The sequence below is a fragment of the Capricornis sumatraensis genome, chromosome 9 (genome assembly GCF_032405125.1).
Source record: "Capricornis sumatraensis isolate serow.1 chromosome 9, serow.2, whole genome shotgun sequence".
NCBI lineage: Eukaryota > Metazoa > Chordata > Mammalia > Artiodactyla > Bovidae > Capricornis > Capricornis sumatraensis.
Window position 1 is genome coordinate 3,073,669 of NC_091077.1, and position 23,549 is coordinate 3,097,217.

At 41.3% G+C, this 23,549-nt stretch overlaps 1 protein-coding gene across 2 annotated transcripts in view; it reads left to right on the forward strand.

Moving 5' to 3' along the window:
* RNF130 (ring finger protein 130) overlaps positions 1-23,549 on the forward strand; it is a 177,605-nt gene that overhangs the window by 99,066 nt on the left and 54,990 nt on the right. For both annotated transcript variants that reach the window (XM_068980710.1, XM_068980709.1), the window contains exons 4-5: positions 13,515-13,586; positions 15,420-15,502. In XM_068980710.1, coding sequence (XP_068836811.1) covers positions 13,515-13,586; positions 15,420-15,502 — 155 coding nt within the window. The remainder of the gene's footprint in view (positions 1-13,514; positions 13,587-15,419; positions 15,503-23,549) is intronic.

Here is a 23,549-nt window from a genome sequence, read left to right on the forward strand (position 1 = left end):
TCTACAAAAAACTGACCCAGGTGGCGCTAGTGCGAAAAAACCACCTGCCAGTGCAGGAGACATGAGAGACACAGGTTCTATTCCTGGGTTTGGACGATCCTCTGGAGGAGGGCATGGCAACCCACTCCAGTATTCTTGCCTGGAGAATCCCAGGGACAGGCGGGCTATGGTCCATAGTGTTGCAGAGTCGAACACGACTGAAGTGACTTAGCACACATGCACGATCATATTTAAAGGAGAAAAACTAAATGGTTTTTCCTTAAATTAGGAACAAGAGATAGATGTGTGCTCTGATGACTGTTTCCACACTATACTGGAGGTAATGAATTTTCTGTACAAGCAGTGAATGAGAAATTGAATTTTTAAAACACCATTTTATTAGCATCAACAGGAAAGCATAAACAGAGAATTCTTAGAGAGCTCACAAAAGATATGCAAGCCTATACAGTGAAAACTGTAGAATACTGTTGAGAGAAATAGATAAAAGTTAAATAGATGGAGAGGTATACAGTTTGGGGGAAGAATTACGATGTCATTTCTCTCCCAGTTGATCTATATATTCAGAGCAATCTCAGTGTGGATCCCAGAAGGCTTTTGTTTTTAATAGAAACTGACAAGATGAACCTAAAATAATACGGGAAAGCAAAAGATCAACAACAACCAAAAGATATAGGAAAAGAAGAAAAAAGTTGGAGTTGACTTCAGATTTGTTACAATGCTACAGAAAACATCACCCTGTGGTATTTGCTTTGTGACAGACAAATAGATACATGGTACAAAATAGTATTCAGATATAGACCCACACATATATCATCAACTGATTTTTGCCAAATGTAAAAAGCAGTTCAGTGGAGGAAGGACAGGTGGGGCTAGAACAATTATGCGTCATATGAGAAAAACAAAAACAAAAAAAACTTTGATCCATACCTGGAACCATATAAAAAGTAACTAAAATGAATCAGAGAGCTTCATATTAAAGGCCTACATATAAACTTCTAGAAAGAAAATAGAGGAAACTCTTGTAACATTGGGATAGGCAAAGATTACTTAGATATGACACCAGAATACAATTGACAAGTGAAACATTGATAAACTGACATCATCAAAATTACAAGTTTCCCTGGTGGCTCAGGTGATAAAGAATCTGCCTGCAATACAAGAGACCCGGCTTCAGTCCCTGGGTCGGGAAGATACCCTGGAGAAGGAAATGGTAACTCACTCCAGTATTCTTTCTTGGGAGAACTCCATGGACAGAGAAGCCATGGTGGGCTACAGACTGTAGCCATGGTGAGCTATAGTCCATGGGGTCACAAACAGTCTGACACGAGTGAGTGACTAACACTTTCACCAGAGTTAGAGAAAATATATGGAAAATGAATTCTATTTAGAGTATGTAAAATAATCTCTAGATAGCTCTGTAGTGCAGTGGATAGCACATTGAACTTTTAGCATATGTAAAATACTCTCAAGCAAATAATAAACAGTAAACTCTAGACAAATGGGCCGCTTCATGGATCATGAAGCCTTGTCATGGTGAAGGGGCTTGTGTAACTCAACAAAGCTATGAGCCATACCATGCAAGGCCACCCAAGACAAATAAGTCATAGTGAAGAGTACTGACAAAATGTGGTCCACTGGAGGAGGAAAGGGCAACCCACTCCAGTATTCTTGCCACAAGAACCCCCTGAACAGGATAAAAAGCAAAATGACCAGACACCAGAAGATGAGCCCCCCAGGTAGAAAGGTGTCCAATATAAGTACTTGGGAAGCGTGGAGAACAATTACTAATAGTTCCAGAAAGAAGGAAGCAGCTGGGCCAAAGAGGAAACGACGCTCAGTTGGGGGTGTGTCTGGTGGTGAAAGGAAAGTACAGTGCTGTAAAAAACAATATTGCGTAGGTCCATGAGTCAAGGTAAATTGGATGTGGTCAAGCAGGAGATAGCAAGAGTGGAATCAATGGACGGAAATGGGCAAATTCAATTCAGATGACCATTGTATCTACTACTGTGGGCAAGAATATGTTAGAAGCCATGGAGTAATTAACCCTCATAGTCAACAAAAGAGTCTGAAATACACTAAGTGGGTGTAACCTCAAAAACCACAGAATGATCTCCATTTGTTTCCAAGGCAAATCATTCAGTATCACAGTAATCCAAGTCTATACCCCAACCACTAATGCCAAAGAAGCTAAATTTGACTGGTTCTTTGAAGACCTATAACATCTTCCAGAACTAACACCAAAAAAAGATGTTGTCTTCATCATAGGGGATTGGAATGCAAAAGTAGAAAGTTAAGAGATATCCAGAATAACAGGCAGGTTTGACCTTGGAGTACAAAATGAAACAGGACAAAGGCTAACAGAATTTTGTCAAGAGAACATGCTAATAGCAAACAGCCTTTTCCAACAACCCAAGAGGTGACTCTGCACATGGACATCACCAGCTGGTCAGTACCAAAGTCAGGCTGATTATGTTCTTTGCAGTCAAAGATGGAGAAGCTGTATACACTCAGCAAAAACAAGACCTGGAGCTGAATGTGACTCAGATCATGAGCTCCTTATTGCAAAATTCAAGCTTAAATTGAAGAAAGTACAGAAAACCACTAGGCCATTCAGGTAGGACCTAAATCAAATCTCTTAAATGATTATACAGTGGATCACAACAAACTGAAAAGTTCTTAAAGAAATAGGAGTACCAGACCACCTTACCTGCCTCCTGAGAAACCTGTATGTGGGTCAAGAAGCAACAGTTAGAACCGGACATGGAACAACTGACAGGTAAAAAACTGGGAAAGGAGTATGACAAAGGTGTATATTGTCACCCTTTTATTTAACTTCTGTGCAGAGTACATCATGCTAAATGCCGGGCTGGATGAAGCTCAAACTGGAATCAAGATTATCAGGAGAAATACCAACAGCCTCAGATACGCAGATGATACAGCTCTAATGTGCAGAAAGCAAAGAAGAACTAAAGATCCTCTTGATGAGGGTGAAAGAGGAGAGTGAAAAAGCTGGCTTAAAGCTCCACATTCAGAAAACTAAGATCATGGCATCTGTTCCTATCACTTCATGGCAAATAGATGGGGAAGCAGTGGAGATTATGGCAAAGTTTATTTTCTTTGGCTCCAAAATCACTGCAGATGGTGATTGCAACCATGAAACTAAAAGACACTTGCTCCTTGGAAGGAAAACTATAACAAATCTAGACAGCATATTAAAAAACAGAGACGTCACTTTCCCGACAGCAGTCCATATAATCAAAGCTATGGTTTTTCCAGTAGTCATGTACAGATGAGAGTTGGACCATAAAGAAGGCAGAGTGCCAAAAAATTGATACTTTTGAAATGTGGTGTTAGACTCTTGAGAGCCCTTGGACAGCAAGGAGAGCCAACCAGTCAATCCGAAAGGAAATCAGTCCTGAATATTCATTGGTAGGACTGATTCTGAAGCTGAAGCTCCAGTATTTTGGCCACCTGATGTGAAGAGATGAGTTATTGGGAAAGACGGTAATACTGGGAAAGACTGAAGACAAAAGGAGAATTGGGCAGCTGAGGATTAAATAGCATCACTGACTCAATGGACATGAATTTGAGAAAACTCTAGGAGATAGTGGAGGACAGAGAAGCTTGGCATGCTGCAGTCCATGGGGTCACAAAGAGTCGGACACCACTTAGCAACTGAACAACAACAGAAAAATTGACCAAAGATTCTAGCAGACACTTCCCCAGAGAAAATATGCAGGTGGCAAATGACTACATGAAAGGATGCTCAACTTCATTAGTCATTATGGAAATGTAAATTATAACCTCAATGAGATACCACTGCTCACCTGTTAGAATCAAATGAAAAAGACTGGCCACACCAACTGTTGGTGAGGAGGAGGAGAAATTGGGATTTTCATACACTGCTGATGGAAATGTGAAATGGTACACTCACTTTGGAAAACATTTTGGCAGTCTCTTAAAAAGTCAGACATGTGAGACTGGCTCTCCGTGCAGCCAAAGCCTGAGGCATCCAGAACTTCTGGAACTGCCACCGAGAGTGCAGGAGACACCCTGCGGCCCAGCGAGACTCACTACTGTTCCCCATGCCCTGGGCTGCTGCCCACACTGCCACCACCAGAGACCCTGGTGAGCAGGGCTCACTGCCTGCCTTGTGCTAGGGAGGGGCTCGAGCCCCCTGGGGGCTGAGTAGGTAATCAGGAACCCCCAGAGGCATCAGTGTTGATGTCTTCCCTTCTCAATGGTGTTTCTGGTGTCCACCTCAGGAGTCTCCTTGGCCAGTCTTGATCCACCTGGAAATTAAACAGAGGATCCACTGCATATATATTTCTTGAAAGTTTTCATTGTATATGTTCAGTACTAACAGAGTGAGGGACAGGCCAAAAGTACAGCAGTAGGTATGGAGAGGCCATGGAATATCCACCAACTAGATAATCATCGCTGGAGTAACTGGAAGCATCTGAATGTACTATTAAAAGATAGCGGCTCAACACGAATCACTGGACCAACCTTAGGAGGTCAGAAACCAGCAGGAAGAAAGACTTCAACATTGAAGCCTGGGAAAAGACCTCAACCACAGTAAGTTAAAATAATAATGATGATGAAAAGGCAGAGTAATACTACACAAATGAAGAAGCAAATTAGAAACATAGAAGTCCAAATAAATGAAGAGGAAATAGGCAAACTACATGAAAAAGAATTCAGAATAATGATAGTAAAGATGATCAGAAACCTTGAAAACAAAATGGGAAAATGCAAGAGTCAATTAACAAAGACCTAGAAGAATTAAAGAATAAACATACAGAGACAAACAACACAATTACTGAAATTTAAAATACACTGGAAGGAATCAATAGCAGAATATCTGAAGCAGAAAAATGAATCAGTGAGCTGGAAGATAGAATGGTGGAAATAACTCCTGAAGAGCAGAATAAAGTAAAAAGAATAAAAAGAACTGAAGATAGTCTCAGAGACCTCTGGGACAATGTCAGAACACACCAACATTTGAATTAACAGGGGTCCCAGAAGAGGAAGAGAAAAAGAAAGGGAATGAGAAAATTTTTGAAGAGATTATAGTTGAAAATTTCCCCAACATGGAAAAGAAAATAGTCAATCAACTCCAAGAGGCACAAAGAGTCCCATATAGATTAAGCCCAAGAAGAAACACACCAAGACACATACTAATCAAACTAACAAAGACTGAACTCAAAGAAAGAATACTAAAAGCAGCAAGGGAAAAGCAACAAGTAACGTACAAGGGAAACCCCGTACACTTAATGGCTGATCTTTCAGCAGAAACTCTGCAGGCCAGAAGGATATTTAAAGTAGTGAAAGGGAAAAATCTACAACCAAGATTACTGTACCCAGCAAGGATCTCATTCAAAATTGATGGAGAAATAAAAAGCTTTTCAGACAAGCGAAAGTTAAGAGAATTCAGTGCTACCAAACCAGCTTTACAACAAATGTTAAAGGGACTTATATAGTCAAGAAATACAAAAGAAGGAAAAAGATCTACAAAATCAACCCCAAACAATTAAGAAAATGGCAATAGGAACATATATATCAATAATTTCTTTAAATGTAAATGGATTAAATTCCCCAACCAAAAGACACAGACTGACTGAACGGATACAAAAACAAGATCCATATATATGCTGTCTACAAGAAACCCACTTCAGACCTCAAGACACATACAGACTGAAAGTGAGAGGATGGAAAAATATATTCCATGCAAATGGGAAGCAAAAGAAAGCTGGAGTAGCAATCCTCATAACAGACAAAATAGACCTTAAAGGAGATTACAAGAGATAAGGAAGGGCACTACAAAATAATCAAGATATCAATCCAAGAGGAAGATATAACAATTGTACATATCTATGCACCCAACATAGGAGCACCTCAATACATAAGACAAACACTAACAGACATAAAAGGAGAAATTGACAGTAACACAAAAATTGTAGGAGACTTTAACACCCCACTCACACCAATGGACAGATCATCAAAACAAAATATTAATAAGGAAACACAGGTCTTAAATGATATATTAGATAAGATAGATCTCATTGATATTTTCAGGACATTTCACCCAAATGCAGAAGAATATACTTTTTTCTCAAGTGCACAGGGAACATTCTCCAGGATAGGCCACGTGTTGAGTCACAAATCAAACCTCAGTAAGTTTAAGAAAATTGAATTCGTATCAAGCATCTTCTCCGACCACAATGCTATGACACTAGGTATCAATTTCAAGAAAAAAAAAAACTGTAAGAAACACAAACACATGGAGATTAAACAATACATCTCTAAATAACCAACAGGTTACTGAAGAAATCAAAAGGGAAATCACAAAATTTCTTGACTCAAATGACAGTGAAAACAACAACTCAAAACCTATGGTATGCAGCAAAAGCAGTCCTAAGAGGGAAGTTTACAGCAACACAGTCCTACCTCAAGACACAAGGAAAACATCAAACAGACAACCTAACTTTACACCTAAAACAACTGGAAAAAAGAACAACAACAACAACAACAAAAAAAAAACCCAAAATTAGTAGAAGGAAAGAAATCATAAATGTCCGAGCAGAAAGAAATGAAAGAAACAGTAGTAAAGATTAATAAAACTAAAGGCTGGTTCTTTGAGCAGATAAAATTGACAGACCATTAGCCAGGATCATTAAGGAAAAAATAGAGAAAAATCAACAAAATTAGAAATGAAAAAGAGGTTACAACAGGCAATGCAAAAATACAGAGGATTATAAGTGACTATTATGAACAACTATATGGCAGTAAAATAGATAACCTGGAAGAAAAGGACAGATTCTTAGAAAAGTGCAATCTTCCAAGACTGAACCACAAAGAAAGTGAAATTATGAACAACTCAGTTACAAGCACTGAAATTGAAGCTGTGACCAAAAATCTCCCAAAATACCAGATGGCTTCACAGGAGAGAATTCTGTCACACATTTAGATAAGAGCTAAGGCCTCTCCTTCTAAGACTCTTTCGAAAAAGTGCAGAGGAAAGAACACTTCCAAACTCATTCTACAAGGCCACCATCACGCTGATACCAACACCAGACAAAGACAACACAAAAAAAGAAGGCTACAGGCCAATGTCAGTGATGACCACAGATGCAAAAATCCTCAACAGAATATTAGCAAACAATTCAGCAACAAATCAAAAAGCTCAGACACCATGATCAAGTTGGGTTTATTCCAGGGATGCAAGGATTCTTCAATACACAAAAACTAATCAATGTGATACCATATTAAACTGAAAGATAAAAACCATATGATAATCTCAATAGATAAAGAAAAAACCTTTGACAAAATTCAACACCCATTTATGATTCAGTTCAGTCCAGTCAGTCACTGAGTCGTGTCCCACTCTTTAGGACCCCATGGACTGTGGCATACCAGGCTTCCCTATCCATCACCTGGAGTTTACTCAGACTCATGTCCATAGAGTCATTGATGCCATCCAACCATCTCATCCTCTGTCGTACCCTTCTCCCACCTTCAGTCTTTCCCAGCATCAGGGTCTTTTCAAATGAATCAGTTCTTCTCATCAGGTGGCCAAAGTATTGATGTGTCAGCTTCAGCATCAGTCCTTCCCATGAATATTCAGGACTGATTTCCTTTAGGATGGACTGGTTGGATCTCCTTGTAGTCCAAGGGACTCTCAAGAGTCATCTCCACCACCACAGTTCAGAAGCTTCAATTCTTCAGTGCTCAGCTTTCTTTATGGTCCAATTCTCACATCCATACATAACTACTGGAAAAATTATGGGTTTGACGAGACAGACCTTTGTTGGCAAAGTAATGTCTCTGCTTTTTAATATGTTGTCTAGGTTGGTCATAACTTTTCTTCCAAGGAGTAAGTGTCTTTTAATTTCATGTCTGCAGTCACCATCTGCAGTGATTGGAGCCCCCAAAAATAAAGTCAGCCACTGTTTCCACTCTTTCCCCATCTATTTGCCATGAAGTGATGGGACCAGATGCCATGACCTTAGTTTTCTGCATGTTGAGCTGTAAGCCAACTTTTTCACTCTCCTCTTTCACTTTCATCAAGAGGCTCTTTAGTTCTTCTTTGCTTTCTGCTATTAGAGTGGAGTTATCTGCATATCTGAGGTTATTGGTATTTCTCCTGGCAGTCTGGATTCCAGCTTGTGCTTCATCCAGTCCAGCATTTCTCATGATGTCCTCTGCATAAAAGTTAAATAAGCAGGGTAACAATATACAGCCTTGACATAACTCCTTTCCCCGTTTGGAACCAGTTGTTGTTCCATGTCCAGTTCTAACTGTTGCTTCCTGATCTGCATACAGAAGAGGCAGGTCAGGTGGTCTGGTATTCCCATCTCTCTCAGAATTTTCCACAGTTTATTGTTATCCACACAGTCAAAGGCTTTGGCATAGTCAATAAAGCAGAAATAGATGTTTTTTCTGAAACTCTCTTGCTATTTCGATGATCCAACGGATGTTGGCAATTTGATCTCTGGTTCCTTTGCCTTCTCTAAATCCAGCTTGAACATCTGGAAGTTCATGGTTCACATATTGCTGAAGCCTGGCTTGGAGAATTTTGAGCATTACTTTACTAGCATGTGAGATGAGTGCAATTGTGTGGTAGTTTGGGTATTCTTTGGCATTGCCTTTCTTTGGGATTGGAATGAAAACTGACCTTTCCCAGTCCCGTGGCCACTACTGAGTTTTCCAAATTTTCTGGCATATTGAGTGCAACACTTTCACAGCATCATCTTTTAGAATTTGAAATAACTCAGCTGGAATTCTATCACCTCCACTAGCTTTGTTCGTAGTGATACTTCCTAAGGCCCACTTGACTTCCCATTCCAAGATTTCTGGCTCTAGGTAAGTGATCATCCCATCATGATTATCTGAGTCTTGAAGATCTTTTTTGTACAGTTCTTCTGTATATTCTTGCCACCTCTTCTTAATATCTTCTGCTTCTGTTAGGTCCATACCATTTCTGTCCTTTATTGTGCTCTTCTTTGCATGAAATGTTCTCTTGGTATCTCTAATTTCCTTGAAGAGATCTCTAGTCTTTCCCATTCTATTGTTTAAAACTCTTCAAATAAAATTGGAACCTAGAACCTACCTCAACATAGCGAAGGCTATATACGATAAGCCTGTAGCAAACATTATTCTCAATGGTGAAAAACTGAAAGCATTCCCCCTAAGATCAGGAACAAGAGAAGGGTGTCCACTTTCACCACTATTATTCAGCATAGTTCTGGAAGTCCCAGCTACAGCAATCAGAGAAGAAAAATAAATAAAAGGAATCCAAATCAGAAAAGAAGAAGTAAAGTTCTCACTGTTTGAATATGACATGAATATACGTAGAAAACCCTAAAGAGTATCAGAAAGTTACTAGAGCTGATCAGTGAATTTAGCAATGTTGCAGGATATAAAATCAATATGTAGAAATCCCTTGCATTTCTATATACTAACAATGAAAAATCAGAGAAATTAAGGAATCAATCCCATTCACCATTGCAACAAAAAGAATTAATTATCTAGGAATAAACTTACCTAAGGAGACAAAAAGAACTGTAAACAGAAAATTATAAGACACTAATCAAAGAAATCAAAGATGACAGAAACAGATGGAGAGATATTCCATGTTCCTGTAGAAAGAATCAATATAGTGAAAATGACTATTTTACCAAATGCATCTACAGATTCAGTGCAATCTCTATCAAGTTACCAATGACGTTTTCCATAGAACTAGAACAAAGAATTTCACAATTTACATGGAAACACAAGAGACCCTGAATAGCCAAAGCAGTCTTGAGAAAGAAGAGTGAAGCTGAAGGAATCAACCTTCCTGACTTCAGATTATACCACAAAGCTACAGTCATCAAGACAGTATGGTACTGGCACAAAAACAGAAATACAGATCAATGAAACAAGATAGAAAGCCCAGAAATAAACACGTGCACCTTATCTTTGACCAAGGAAGCAAGAATATATTATGGAGCAAAGACAGCCCCTTCAATAAATGGTGCTGGGAACACTGAACAGCTCCATGTAGAAGAATGAAATTAGAACACTTCCTAATGCCATATACAAATATAGACTCAAAATGGACTAAAGACCTAAATGTAAGACCAGAAACTATAAAACTCTTAGAGGAAAACGTAGAACACTTGATGACATAATTCAAACCAAGATCCTCTATGACCCACCTCCTAGTGTAACAAGTAAAAACAAAAGTAAACAAGTGGGACCTGATTAAACTTAAAAGCTTTTGCACAGCAAAGGAAACTATAAGCAAGGTGAAAAGATAACCCTCAGAACGGGAGAAAATAATAGCAAATGAAACAGCTGACAAAGGATTCATTTCCAAAATATACAAGCAGCTCATACAACTCAATACCAGGAAAACAAACAACCCAATGAAAAAGTGGGAAAAATACCTAAACTGACATTTCTCCAAAGACATACAGATGGCTAGCAAACACATGAAAAGATGCTCAACGTCTCTCATTATTAGAGAAATGCAAATCAAAACTACAATGAGATATCACCTCACACTGGTCAGAATGGCCAACATCAAAAAGTCTATAAACAATAAATGCTGGCAAGGGTATGGAGAAAAGGGAGCCCTCTTGCACTGTTAATGTGAATGTAAATTAATATAGCCACTGTGGAAGACAGTATGGAGATTCCTTAAAAAAAACTAGGAATAAAATCATATGACCCAGCAATCCCACTCCTAGGCATATACCATGAGGAAACCAAAATTGAAAAAGACACATGTATCCCATTGTTCATTGCAGCACTGTTTACAATAGCTAGAACATGGAAGCAACCTGGATTTCCATTGACAGATGAATGGATAAAGAAGTTGTGGTACGTATACACAATGGAATATTAGTCAGCCATAAAAAGGAACGCCTTTGAGTCAGTTCTAATGAGGTGGGTGAACCTAGAACCTATTATACAGAGGGAAGTAAGTCAGAAAGAGAAAGATTACTATCATGTTCTAATGCACATGTATGGAATCTAGGAAAATTATAACTGAAGAGTTACAGGGCAGCAATGGAGAAACAGACATAGAGAATAGACTTTTAGACATGAGAGGGGAGGAACGGGTGAGGTGTATGGAAAGAGTAACATGGAAATTTACATTACCATATGTAAAATAGATAGCTAATGGGAATTTGCTATATGGCTCAACAGGGGCTCTGTATCAACCTAGAAGGGTGGGATAGGGAGAGCGGTTCAAAAGGGAGGGGAATATATGTATACCTATGGCTGATTCATGTTGACGTTTGACAGAAAACAACAAAATTCTGTAAAGCAATTATCCTTCAATAAGAAAATAAATTAATTTTTTTTAAGTCAGACATGCCTGCAATATTAGCCAGTCTTCCCTGCTTCATAGCTGTTTGACCCAGCAGAAAGGAAGCACAGATCCTTACAAAGACCTGTGTACTGTTTGAAATGTAAAGTATATTATTTGTTTTTAGCTTTATTTATTACTGCCAAAACTGCCTCATCAACAGGGAAAAGGGTAAATAAGTTGTGGTACAATGGGATACTACATAGCGTAAGAAAGAAGTGAACAATTGATGCATGCAGCAACATGGGTTAATCTCAGGATAATTGTGCTGAGTGAACGAAAGCATACAGAAAACAGTATATACTATCATTCCGTTTATATAAAACTCAAAAATATAAACCATAGTAGCAGAAAGTAAGTCATAGAGGATGAAGTGAAAGGATTGCAGGAAGGGGTTAGGAAGAGACACAAGGAAATTTGGGAAGGATGATAGACTGTGTTGATTATTGTAATGCTTTCATGGGTCAAGTTAAAACTTCAAATTGTACACTTTGTGTAATTTAAGTCAGTTATATTTCTATAAGGCTGTTTTTGAAATTTGTGTATGTATGCATGTATATGTATGAATGCATGTATGTGATTGAGGGGACTCGTAGATTAAAGAAGACTTGAGAGACATAGCAACCAGATGGCATGTTTAGACTTTGCTATATCCTGATTCAAGCAAGCCAACTATAGTAAGACATTCTGGAGACACCTGAGGAAATAGTTTGAGTGTTAGATTATGTTGATTAATTATTGTTAATTTTGTTAGGTTAGACAGTAGCACCAAACAAAAGCCCGTATCTGTTAGACATAGTTCACTTGGTATGAGTTTATGGGTGAGAACATACAGTGCTTGTGATGTGCCTTTGAAATCCTCTAGGACAATAATGAGAGGGGAATCGATGAAAAATATAGTGAAATATTGATAATTGAAACTCAATGATGAGTACTTTAAAGGTTCATTAAATTCTTTTTTCTTTTGTGTACTTTGAAGTTCCTCCTAAAATTTTCTGTTTTTTTTGTTTCATCCTCAGGATAAAATCCAAGGTCTCCCTTGTTTTAGCCTCTTATCATACTACTACAGCCCCATCATCTGCCTTCTATCACAGTTTAGGATCTGGTTATATGCAAGGTGACCATCTGTCCCAGTGTGCCTGCAGTCCTGGTTTGCACCTATTGTCCCAGTATAATTGTTGACAAGGTCCTCTCACTCTCAGAACATTCTAATTTGAGTAATAAAATATATGCTCACCATAGTTACAGTTATATCAATCTATAATTTCCCTCACATACCTGTGCCTCTTACCTGTTTGTCTTTACTGGACTAGTCCTTGGTCCAGAGTCCCCCTTCCTGTCCCAGTGCTTTCCTTATCTAACTCCTTCCTACTCTTTTCCAAGCCTTAGAGAGTTGCCTGGTTTAACTCGTTTAAATAAATGAGAAAAACTCAAGCTCAGAAAGGTGAGGGTACCTTCCTAAGATCATGGAGCATAGCAGTGGCAGTCAGAAGCAGAGCTCATGACTGCATCCCTTCCCCCACACACTGATATTGATAAGCAGTTTTAAGCAGTTTTAGAGATATCCTTTCACAAAGACAGAGCTTGTATGTCTAATAATTAGTGTGTCACCCTTGGAGCAGAATAAGCAAGCTATTGGAACAGTGGCAGTAGCTCTGACGTGTATAAGAAGTAAATACTGATAATGTTTGAAATGTTTGTTAGATACAAAATGCATTGGTGATTATGACACCTGGCTTTTTTTTTTTTTTTTAACTATATACACTTATTTACCAGAATGCTAAATCTGGGGGAAACTGCCAGTTGTTCTAACTTTTTAATTGCTTTCTTGGAATCCTTTCATATGATATGACTTGGAAAGTAATGTAGGATAATAGGACTTTATATGTTCATTTTAAAATAAAGAATATCGTCTAGAGTATATATTAAAAGTTATCATGAGAAGGAAAAAGGTCTGTCTGGTGATGGATATTGAGTTACTGTGATCATTTCAAAACATATACAAGTATTGAATCGTTATGTTGCATACCTGATATTAATATAATGTGTATATCTATTATAACTCACTAAAAATTGTAATAAAGTTTGCTGAAATAAGAAAAATCCAGAGATTTTTGCACTTAACATCTGTTTTTCTTTGCTATTTTCATAGCGTCGTCTTGGAGATGCAGCCAAGAAAGCCATCAGCAAATTGACAACCAGGACAGTGAAAAAGGGTGATAAGGTACAGTAATGAAATCACTTTAGCACTGTTAAAACAGTAAAGTATTTTGCTTTTTATTTGGTAGGTGACAATACATACTAACCATTTGTGTCTCCTCCATTAAGTTTTCCTTTTACTTCAAGCATACTATCTAATGCTTTATTGTAAACTAACTTCTCTTGGAAATCTTATTCTTAGTATGCCTGTCATCTGGAGATCCTCCATACAGTTTTCTAATTTTCCTGGACTTTTAATGTTCTTATCATCATTAGCTTCACTGAACTACTTACAATTTCCCTAGCTGTGCTCTTCAACACTTTTCTTCTGCTAAAACCTAGCGTGCTTTGGGGTTCTTCGGTAAAGAGCCGGGAATGTGCATTCTCTTCCTGTGCTTTCTAAGACTTTGCGTCTCTCTTTTATGTTTTAATTCTTCGCAGTTCGTGGAGAACTGGAGACCCACATCCAGGGGGTGGTGGTTAACATGGCACTTCCTCTACAGTTGGCTAAGCAGTTTGAAAGAAGGGCGCAATTTGCTAGAGTTGGGCCTGGAAGCTTATGGGGAATAAATCAGAGAGGCAGTGATAGAAGCTATCTATGGCTGAAATTGCTAACCTCAGTTCTTCAGTCAGATCGCAAAATTTGTTGGAGTCCTGCTTCTGCTTTCTGTGGACAGAAATAGCAACTTAATGTGAGATCCTATATTCAAAGCTATCTAGAATTTAAAAATTGTGTCTCTGAAGGCATAAAAACCAAACCTGTCTTCTGCTAAAAACCAACTAATTTTTTAACGAAGAGCTCTGTAAGGATAATTACAGATAATTCTCCATCCTGTTTTAAGTTTTACCACTTTCTTGGCTTTACTCATATTTATTCCCACTTCCTTGACACCCTACATCTAGTTTCCCTTGTCACAGCTCCAAAAGGTAGAAATATTTTCAGTGAACTTCATGGTACACGAAAGAAAAAACTAAAAATACTTGCAGAAAATATATGTAGCATCTCAAAAACTGTACTTCATGCCAGAGGAGTGATCACCCATATAAATGCTTTTTTGATCTGATAGCCTTCAGCTGCCACATTAATTTGAATTTCTCTGGAGCCCATTCACCGTATCCATCCTACTTTGTCCCCCATGCTAACCATCTTTCCTTATTAAAGCCAACACTTTTCCTTAGTTTGTATCTCCTAGACCTGTCAACAGTTGTCCTGCTGAGTTTGAGTCCAAGGGGCAGTGACGCAGCAAGCAGTGTTGCCTTTCCTGGTAGAGCTCTGCTAATGACAGGCAGGGGAACCCTTCCCCAGTCCAGAGGAGGCAGAGATCAGTTACCCTTGTTGACCAAGCACCTGGCAGACTCTTCCTGAACCTTGATCAAGACCTAGTATAGAGTCGAATGCATGGCTGTTCTCTGTCCCAGATCTCCCATCCTTGGGGCAGGTCTTGTGGTGGCTCACCACCTTTCCTGCCGGTACTTAACTTTGTGGTGAGATGAGTGTCCTGGTGAGGAAAACATACTCAGAATACTGATGCAGCCGTGGTGGGGAGAAGATGATCCAAGGTGATGGCTGATTTGAATCTTGAAAAACATTATTATTCTGATTTCTAAGATATTTCACAAACAGAACTAGTAATAATTGTTATACTGTAGTTTAAAAACAAATTAGATTGGCCTGCATACAATTTGGGTTGACACAGTTAAGCAGTTGGAAACATATTACATTTTTTATAACCTTTCATTCTATAATCACCTGTTTACCATAGTTGCCACAGGAGAAATTTTAGCTGGATTGTATGTCCTCCATTTAGGTACTTTTAGGAGGAGTGTGTAACTTTTGTTCCCATGCTTTGCGTTTCAGGAAACAGACCCAGACTTCGATCATTGTGCAGTCTGCATAGAAAGCTATAAACAGAATGATGTTGTCCGGATTCTGCCCTGCAAGTATGTCGGCTTTCTTTGTTTAAAGTAGAATGGTACTGATGTGAGTTGTGTATCTCCCTTTTGGAATGGGTATCCGTTTGCTTTTGAGAGCCATTCTTACCCACAACTTTTCTGGTAGGAAGAGGCCTGGCTGCACACTGAACGTAGTGGTAAACAGAAATAATACAGAAGGACATCTTTATGCTGGCCCTGCCATTTCTGAGTCTTGCAGTCCTGGCAGCTCTACTGCAGACTTCAGCAAGAACTGACTGCAAACCTTCTCTACTTAAGAGAAAAATGGCTGGGGTGCATCAGTAGCCTAAAAGCAGTAAGGTCAAGAATTTTTATTTCTGTGATTTCTGTGGGTTTCAGATCTAGCCACTGATCCTCTCCTTCTCAGATCAAGGGTTCATCACTAGTCCCTCCAATAAAGCCTCAGCAGTGTCCACTTGGTACTGGGTACCAGAACTCTGCATTGGCAGGTGGCTTCTTTACCATAGGCCACATGGCAGAAAGTGAAGAGGAACTAAAGAACCTCTTAATAACAGTTAAGGAGGAAAGTGAAAGAGCCACCTTAAGACTAAATATTAAATTAGGATCATGGCATCCAGCTCCATTACTGTATGGCAAATAGAAAGGGAGAAGGTGAAAGTAGTGACAGATTTCCTCTTCTTGGGCTCCAAAATCACTGCAGATGGTGACTGCAGCCATGAAATCAGAAGACTATTGCTTCTTGGCAGGAAAGCAATGACAAACCGAGACAGTGTGTTGAAAAGCAGGGATATTACTCTGCCGACAGGAGTCCATAGAGTCAAGGTTATGGTCTTCCCAGTGGTCAGGTATGGTTGTGAAAGCTGGACCATAAAGAAGGCAGAACGCCAAAGAATTTATGCCTTTGAAGTGTAGTGCTAGAAAAGACTCCTGGAAGTTCCTTGGACAGCGAGGAAATCAAACTAATCTTAAGGTAGATCAGTCCTGAATATTCACTGGAAAGACTGATCCTAACGATGAAGCTTCAATATTTTGGTCATCTGATGCACGCAGACAACTCATTGGGAAAGTCCCTGATGCTAGGAAAGATCGAGGGCAGAAGGAGATGAGCATCAGAGGATGATGTGGTTGGATGGCATCACCGATGCAGTGAACGTGAACTTGGGAAAACTTCAGGAGATGGTGAGAGACAGGGAGGCCTGGCATGCTGCAGTTCATGAGGTCACAAAGAGTCAGACATGAGTGGGCAACTGAGCAACAACCAGAACTCTAGGGCTTGGGTTAAGCCTTTGACTGGGCTTGGCTGTGTGAAGCGGGGGGCTGCTACGTGCTGTGTGCCTGCCCCAGGTCAGGCACTCTGCTCTGTGCAGTTTGCATCCGCTCTCTCCCCGCTGTCCAGTGAGGTGTGGGGAAGCCAGTAGTGGAGCTTCCGGGGTCAGGGTCACGTGACTCAGAAGTGACAGCGCTGGTATAAAAATGTCCTTCTGCATTATTGCTGCTCTTTACAGAGGGCCACATGCCTCCCTCAGAAAGGAGGATGTTCACCTGCACTCTGGTGCCCCCAAAAGAGTGTGTGGATTTCTACCATGGTGCTATGCCAAGCTCGGGAGTATGAAACATTAAGATACACAGTCTGAGCACTGATTGGAAAAAATACGAAGTCACCTACCGAGAAGCCTAAAATCAAAAGCCTTCTCCCCTTCTCATTGAAAACTCACTCACATATCTCTTACCTTCTAATAATATGGAACACGTGAATGAATAAAATAATCAGTAGCAGTTGTCTCTGTGAGGCTACTGGTGTTAATTTACTTATTCACAAAGTTATACATTTTGAATCCAGAGAGATCTGGGTTTCTTTAAATCATGAATAATTCCATATATGGAAACGGAAAAACCAGGATTCTGGAAGTCACGTCATTTAGTTTACATGTTAAGGAAGCCCTATAAAACTAAATGTCAGCTGTCCTGTAGAAAATTAATATAGTTTTTCAGATCTAAAACCTTGAAGCTAAAGGAAATACACATACAAACACAGTTGACCCCTGTACAACGCAGGTTTGAATTGCACCAGTTGACTTCTTTCAATAGTAAATACTGTAGTAATAGGTGATCAGCTGATGGTTGAATGTGCAGAACCATGAATACAGAAAAAAAGAAAGTGGAAGTGCTAGTCACTCAGTCGTGTATGACTCTGCAGCCCCTTGGACTGTAGCCCGCCAGGCTCCTCTCTCTGTGGGATTTCACAGGAGTGGGTAGCCATTCCCTTGTCCAGGGGATCTTCCCAACCCAGGGACCGAACCTGGGTTTCCTGCATTGCAGACAGACTCTTTACCATCTGAGCCAGCGGGGAAGCCCACGAATTCAGAGGGCTGACTGTAAGGTTATAAGATTTCCAACTTGAGTGGGCGTCGGCACCCTAGCCACTGCCCCTCCACATTTGTTCAAGGATCAGCTGTACACATCAGGGGAAACAGTAGTGGATACTTTATAAAGCATAATCAGCTCTTACTTGCTTTTAAAAACTGTTTTTACCTTGCACAGATATATCTTTTGAAACTGAAATAGCCAGGAAGAAGTCAAGTCTTTGCAGATTCTCTGTCTTTCTGTCTCAGTCCAGGGGCCCCTAGGACTGTCTGGGACCTAAGAATGAAGGCTTCCAAAGCTGTTAATGGTAATTAGTAAGGTGACAGTGTTTTCCTCAGGGGAGCCTCAGCTGAAACTAGACTGTGCTGGGAAATTTGTTCTGTATTCTTTCTGTCCTTCAAGAATTGGCTTTTCTAGAGTCTCATTCCTGGTTCTCTTGTTTCCTTCCAAAGGTCAAGAATCAATGGGGAGCTTTCAGAAATACATACTGAGGGGAGCCGCAGGCTTGTTTGTTTTTATTAAGTACCAGGGGTGACTCTGATGCTGCCGGGCCGTGCCATCTATTGAAATGTGGAGCTGTGCCTGACCTTAGAAATTTCTTAGAATTTGGCCTGCCACCAAAGGAAGGGACCTCAGCTTCTGTATGTGTTGTCTGCTTTCGAGTATTAGGATTGGACAAACGGCGTTTGTGTGCACCTGTGATTAAGACACTGCTCACAGGGTTGCCTTTTATTCCTGGATCGTTGTCTAGATGACACTCCCCCTTTTACTTTGAAGCCAGTTGTAGCTTTCTCTGTGTTGCACAGCCTGCTCAGCAGAACATTTCCTCTGACTGAGCTGGGGACAATAGCATGATTCTGAGGTGTAGTAAAAACTAACTTTGCAATCAAGCAACGTTTTGTATGACCCAAGTTGACAGTGTTTTACCTAGAGCAAGGTCTTTCCACCCGGGCACTGTTGACATTCGGGACCAGACGTTTCTTTGTTGGGCAGGCTTGAGGGGCTCCCCCTGCATTGCGAGTTACTTAGCAGTATCTTTGGCTCCACTTAGTAGGTGCCAGTAACACCCCACACACATGGCCATTGACGACCACAAATGCCTCCAGTTGAGGACGCCTAACCTAGAGAATGGCTCCACACAAATACTCATCTTTATTCCACATCTTCTCCAAGCCTCTGTTTTCCCATGGATCCCTCTCAGGTACCTTTGAATTAACAACTCTTGTGTGCTTCTTGATGTGGTCTCTCTCCCTCAGATACTCTGCCTTCCCTCTGTAGTCTTTGGGTCATTAAAACTGGTCTAATGTGTGACTCGGCTATGTCTTCTCTAGCTCTGGTGCCTGGAAGGCTAGCTGGGCCTGGAGCACTGCCCAGAGCCCCTCTTTTCCCCTGGTCATCTCTCCCTTCTCCTCACGCAGCACATCCAGGGGTATCTATTCTCCTTAAACATCTTCACTCATCCCTTTATTCCTCACTCTCATCAGATAACTTCGCCATTATCTTCACAGAGACCAATGGCTGCTAGTTGGAATTCTCCTGGCTTACTGATCCTAAGCCTTCGCGCGTACCTGCCTCCACACCCACCCTTGCAACCTTGCCTCCCGTCAGGACAGAGGACCGCCTCCTTGGTTCTAATGTGCTTTTTCAACCTGGGCCTCTGTGTGCCAACACCTTCCCATCCTTGAGACCTAGCTCTATTGACTCCTTGCTCCCTCCAGTTCTTGTTCTTTCTGTCTCTGCCCACCAGCATTTCATCACGCTCAAGCATTTCCTCTCCAGTTTGTATAACTCTCTTTCAAACCCAACTCTGAAGCTGTGCCACCCTGCAGCTTCTCCCTTTTATAGCCAGATTCTGAAAATCAGCTGCACTCACTGTCTCTTCTTCCCCTGAGTAAGGCAGAAAGAAAGTACAGGTGCCTTTATGTCTGTTTGTCCTTCCTTTTAACATACCTACCCCAAGACTGAACTAAAACTTTCTGCAGAGAGCAGACCTCTCGTGGATTGCTGCTTCTTGCTGCATGGCCTTTACTCTTTACCTTTGTCACGTTAATTTCCTGAGGACAGATGGCAGTCAGCACCACACTGGGACCTCCTCCTCGTGTCAGCTGATCAGTCAGCCGTCCTCTGGATGTTAGCCATCACATCTTAGAAACTGGAAAACTGACGCCCTGTTTTGCACCTCTTCTATTTAAAGGTCAGCCACAAAATTTTTAGTGGTTAAAAACACTTTTCAGAAGTAGAGTGCTGCAGCTCGGCTCATTGTATGTCTAAGATGCCACCTCGGAAGCTAAAGTGGGTCAGTCACCTGGCGGCTGGCAGAGGCACTGTTGTGATGCCCCCTCCTCAGAGGGAAAGCCTATTTAAACAGTGTCTCCTGCCAGTCCTAGTTCGGGGAAAAGAGGAGTTCCTGTCTCTGACCTTTAGTAATCCTGAATCCTTTTATATTTGCCAGGTTCTTGCACGGCACCAAGAGGCTGCAGAGCTGTGAAAACAACTCGCCTTCAATGTAGACGCCTCACCCCACCCCCAGCCATTGTTCTGATCACTCTAGCTTACAGTGTGTTGGGAAGTAGGAGTGGGGAGGCATTGTGTTTTAATGTTACTGGTTTTGTTCCCTTTTCTGTTCTATGCTTCCACATATCCCAAAGTATTTCTGTATCCCAGAGTGTCTCTAATAGGAATAAAGGACTTTTCTGAAGCTCTGATACACTTGTCCTTTACACGTTTCACTGTTCCTCAACGCATCACCCGCTTTCCGTCCGTGTACACCGCTCAGCCCTAAATGTGTTGGGCCCTTTTCTGTGTTTATGTGCGTTTTTATTGTTCGGGTCTTTTTAGAACAGTGAGAAGGGGTTCTTTCCAGGTCTGACTGGCCCCACGTGCCCCTCTGAGGTGTCTGTGGATGCCTTTCATACATCTCCAAGCCTGTAAGAGGTCACTCTGGCACGGGTGTGCAGAGACCCAAGGCATGCTGAAGTGTTCTGACGGTGTAGCAGGAGTTGTGTGGAATATTGGCATTACTTTGCCTGGTTGTATGTTTAATAATACCTTTTATTTGCATATCCTTGGTGCCTTTTCTAAGTTTTCCACTTACTGCTCCAAACAGCCTCACGAGTTAGATGGCAGGCAGCCTTCCCCCATGCTTCTCCCCCGCAGTGTTCAGATGAGACAGCTGGTAGTCAGAAAGTGCTGCTTGTCACAGCTCAGGCTGTCGTAGGAGCAGAACTTTGCCCAGGAGGAAGGGAAGGCCATGTGGAGTTTGGTTAACAGCAGACCCGAGGAGACAGAAGCAAGAGGTCAAGAAAACAGGTGACGGACAAGAGATGGGCAAATACAGGGCAGCCCTTCACCACAGAGCTGTCAGTGGCCCGAGGGAGAGTGATGGGCTGGTGTCAGGAGGGCCAGCAGGTGAAGAGAGAGGTGTGCTGTGGGAATTAGACTGATGCTTTCTGGGCCAGCTGCAGGAGCTAGACTGTTGAAATCCTGGAAAGAACGTGGCTGGAGGAAGAAGTTTGGGAGGGAGGGAGGAAGGGGCAGCTTGCTGGCTGGGGTGGGGACTGAGGGTGGGAAAGCCATAGGGTGGGCAGATAGCCTAAAGGAAAAGGGTTTTTTATGGAGAAAAAAAAAACAAAAAAACTTTCTGATTTTGAGTTAGCTAAGGAAGAGAGGCTTTCTTTCCCAGCTTGTCCCTGGAGAACTTGGTCTTTGTTTCCCTTCATTACAGTGCTCCACAGGGAACCAGACACTTTCTTTTAGATCAGCAAACCTACAAGGGAACACTTAAGGACCCTGACATAAGAGAAATCCATTTATAACTAAGGTTAAAGGGACAGAGAACACTCAACTTACACAGCTTTAAAAATTACGGGATTAAACCATTTTGTTCGTTCCAAATAACCGGTAATAGAAAAGAAAAGCTAGGTAATAAGAAAAGAGGAAAGCGGAAACACTGGTAAGAAGGGAAGGTAAAAACCAGCAGTGCTGGCTTAAACCAGGATTTCCACAGACAACTGGTTCAGGTCAGCTCCCCAACACCACAGCGGCTGCACCAGAGGTCACACAACCTTCTCTTCTGTCACCTGCCAACTGGCCCAAGTCCACTGTCCACACTGCATCGAACTGGCTGAGAGCACCTTCCCAGCCCCCCATCTCTGCCAACGCTGACAAAACCCTCATTGGTCCATAGACCTCCCAGAAACATTGCCACATAAAGGCAGATCCACCCTTGCAGTGAGGAGGAGCTGTCATTCATGTAAGACCTAAAGGGGTCTGTATCTGAAGAAAGGACTGGAGGCCTTGTTCTTATCTTTCTTAGGCCAGCCACAGCCAACACCGTTCACAGCTGCTGGGGAATAGTCCCCACCTCTGAGAATACCCTCAGTGGAATTCTGGGGCAAGCCTTTATCTCCCTTTCAGAGAACACTCTAGATGCAAGGAAGAGTAAACAGACGTGACAATGTGTTATGTATACTGAGTTTAGGCCTTGCCTATGGTTTGATGACTTTCACCTCTTAAGTGAAAACCTTCAGGGGTGATGAGGTTCTGATTGATTGTGTAAGTTTCAGACTGTGTGTACTAAGTCACTTCAGGCGTGTCTGACTGTTTGCGACCCCATGGACTGTAGCCCACTGAGCTCCTCTGTCTATGGGATTCTTCAGGCAAGAATACTGGAGTGGGTTGCCAAGCCCTCCCACAGGGGAGATTCGCAACCCAGGGATGGAACTGGCATCTCTTATGTCTCCCACACTGGCAGGCGGGTCCTTTACTGCTAGCACCACCGTTGAGTTGCCAGTATCTTCATTCTTGGGCTTCTCAGGTGACTAAGTGGGTAGAGAAGCTGCTTGCCATGCAGGAGATGTGGGCAGAGCTGGACACGACTGAGCACGCACGCACGCACATCTTGATTCTTCCCCCAAAAAGAAGGCTACTGAGGGATGATCAATTATTTGGGTTGAAACTGTAAGCGTGAATGTTTCTTCCAAATCCCAATTAAAACAGTGAGTTTTCTAAATCTCGTACTTTTTAAAATCAAAGCTGCGTTTTAAAACAGGTATATATATTTTGAAAAGGTATACGTAACTACTTATAAGCTAATATATAAATTACAAATTAACAACATTTAAAAAGCATATGATGGTTCAACTTGGTATCTTTCTCAGAATTTCTTTTATCTTATCCCGAGACTGTGATGAGCCAATGGTGCCCGGAACGCCTGTCCTGGCCCTTGTCTCTGCCCCTACCCCTGCCCCATTGGCCAGGACTCGGGCTTCCTTGTGGCCTTATTTCAGGTTCTCAGAGCTACCACAGGGAGGTACAGGAGCTTGAGAAATGATTTCAACAGCTCCCTCACTGTCTTTTCTCCTTTCCATAGGGCACAGGCAACTTCTTCAAGAATGCAAAGCCCTCCATGACTTATTTCCAGTCACAAGGATGTGACTGTCCACTCTCCGGAATAAAAATCACCCATCCTCTCTCCCTTCAACATTTCAGCTAAAAACTGCTGGTTAAATGTTATCTGATTTCTAAGCACAGCTCATCCCTAAAAATAGTCCCAACTACCCTGTAACTTTACAAGCATTTAACTTGGGTTGCTTAGAAGTCTTTTTTTTTTTTTTTAATTTCATTTACTTATTTTTTTGTTTTTACCTTTGGTTTATTTTTTTTAATTGGAGGAAAATTGCTTTTACAGTGTTGTGTTGGTTTGTGCTAT